Below are 2,259 nucleotides of genomic sequence, written 5' to 3' on the forward strand. Positions count from 1 at the left end.
TCTTTGTCCGTCTTGCCTCCCTCACCCCCACTTGAAGTAACACTTGTCTCAGTCATAGGGAAATGATTAGGTAGTTATCGAGTAGTATGGCAAGTTGCCATAGGCAACGCTAGACTATGTCACATAGAAGCTAAGCAGAGCTTAGGATATCGATCAACAGGGCCAGCGCTGGTAACACTGGCACAAGGGGACAGAGAGAGATGGATAGATGTGTCGACTATTCACGAGATATCGTGTGCACGCCCCCCAGACAGCATCTAGACATCGATGTGTGAGTGAGACCATCACAAAGCTCCATGTGTCTTCAACCAAGAGAGAAGAGATGGGGGCAGTCGTCGTGTCCGTGTAGGGCGGAAGACACCGATAACATCAGCAAAATTGACATCCCATGTGAAGGAAACACGATCACGAGTTGGTGGTAGAGTCCAGGAGCCACGGGCAGATTTGTTCAACATAATGATCTTGAAACCATCAGGAAGCTTCTGGTCAATCTCACCAATACGGAGAGTTCTGGTAGGTTCAGGACCAGTTGTATCATCCTCAGCTATTATCACGAAGTTGCCGGGCTCGGCATCATGTAACTCAATCTTCACGTCGTCAGGCAAGGAGAGAGAGAAAATACCGGAGGTATAGGCTTCATGATGATGAACAGCGTTGGTGAAATCATCAAGGGATGAATCTTGACGAAAGGGCAGTAGTTGACCAAGACTTACCCATCCCGGCCAATCTGAAAGACGATAGAGATAGGGGTTAGAAGGATGCAAGTCTGTAACAGTGAAAGGCCCGCGTAAGACTCTGTGGTTGTTCTCCAGTCGACAGAGCCGAACCTGATCTCCAGGCGAAAAAGTGTACAAGGGCACTTCGTGAGCCAGTTGAACCATTTCAAGCTTATGAGCTACATCATCAGCGATGGCTCTAGTAATATAGAAATTATCGACAACTTGATTACGAAACTCTGACCAAGAATCATTAAACTGATCGATAGAGGAAGCTTCCGCATCAGACTGCGGGTCAAGTAGAGCTGCTGAAGGGAGAAAAGGATCAGCAATGCCAAAGGCCAACTCAGAGGGACTGAAACCATATAGTGCTATCTTGCTGCTGTTGTGGACCGAAATAACCGATTGTGCGATAACCCACCATGGAAGACGACCCGGAGATAAGATGGAGTTAGTAGACATGGCTAGTTTGATCTCTTTGATGACGTTTTCCACACGACCTTGGCATTGAGGACGACGAGAAACACCAAGGGATCGTTCGATACCCAGAACCGTTAGGAACCGGGATAGCTTGTCAGAGCTATGCGCAGGAGGGCTATCAAGTTGTAGCACAGAAGGGGGTCCAAAAATAGCACACCATTGAAGCACAGCTGAGATGACAGATGAAGTGGAAGTCGATTGGGCAGGACAACCCATACACATCTGAGTAGCACTATCCACGAGTATAGTCAGATAGGTACAGTTATTAGGTTCTGAGTGGTCAGACGAGTCAGAGATAGGTCCAAGGAAGTCAAGTTGAACCTCGGAGAAACGGCCAGCACCTCGGCGGAAAAGAGAAGGTTGAACAGGATTAAGTCCACCCGTTCTGGTAAGCTGACATTCCTTACAGGAACGGATCCACTTCTTGAGGATGCTCGGCATACGTAAGAAATACCAACCATCAGATAAGGCCGCTGACACACACCGGGCCACAGACCGGTGGCAACCGAGTAGAGGAGAAAAGTGAAACCTGTATAGGATCCAATGCTGTGAACGGGGAGTACAGGCATAAATATACCATGAAGGGCTGAGCTTAACATCTCGGAAGAAAAGTAGTTTATGATTAATATCCCATTGAAAGGATGCACGATCTCCTTCACAGAGCGCGCGTACTCCTGCAGAGATTTTCTCACCATTGTGCACTGGATGAACACCAAGCGCAAGAAGTATAGAGAGTAAACTAACCCCACGAAAAAGTAAGGTAGATTTACAAAACTCTCGATCTTGCAGAGCCTCCTGGAGATGAATAATGACATCTTCACGAGTCATGTTACCCACAGCAGTTAGGTCTGAATAGGGAGATACCGGAGCAGTCACTGCTAAAACGGTTGAGGGTCGCACCTCAGGGGAAGAACCAGTCTCCTGAGTCAAAGTCTCTTCGTCAATCCACAATGATCGAAGACAACGATGGCTCGATGAGGTCTTATAAGGAAAAGTGAGCAGTCCATAAGCATCTGAAGATAACACAAGAGTCGTCTCACACGAACTACTGTGCTTGTTAACG

General features: G+C 47.5%; 2 protein-coding genes across 2 annotated transcripts in view; both read right to left on the reverse strand.

The window, feature by feature from the left end:
• Positions 1-140: 140 nt before the first annotated feature.
• Pmar_PMAR006672 (gag/pol/env polyprotein, putative) lies at positions 141-1,637 on the reverse strand (the record flags this gene model as incomplete). Its single annotated transcript, XM_002769586.1, has 1 exon — positions 141-1,637. One exon carries the CDS (start codon positions 1,635-1,637, stop codon positions 285-287), a length of 1,353 nt encoding a protein of 450 aa, XP_002769632.1. The 3' UTR covers positions 141-284.
• Positions 1,638-1,656: 19 nt separating this feature from the next.
• The window catches only part of Pmar_PMAR006673 (hypothetical protein), a gene marked incomplete at both ends in the record, with an annotated part of 2,008 nt that continues 1,405 nt past the window's right edge, over positions 1,657-2,259 (reverse strand). Inside the window, 2 exons of the mRNA XM_002769587.1 lie at positions 1,657-1,725; positions 2,097-2,209. Of these exons, the coding sequence (XP_002769633.1) occupies positions 1,657-1,725; positions 2,097-2,209 (182 nt within the window). The remainder of the gene's footprint in view (positions 1,726-2,096; positions 2,210-2,259) is intronic.

This window comes from Perkinsus marinus (assembly GCF_000006405.1).
Source record: "Perkinsus marinus ATCC 50983 genomic scaffold scf_1104296965578, whole genome shotgun sequence".
Classification (NCBI taxonomy): domain Eukaryota; phylum Perkinsozoa; order Perkinsida; family Perkinsidae; genus Perkinsus; species Perkinsus marinus.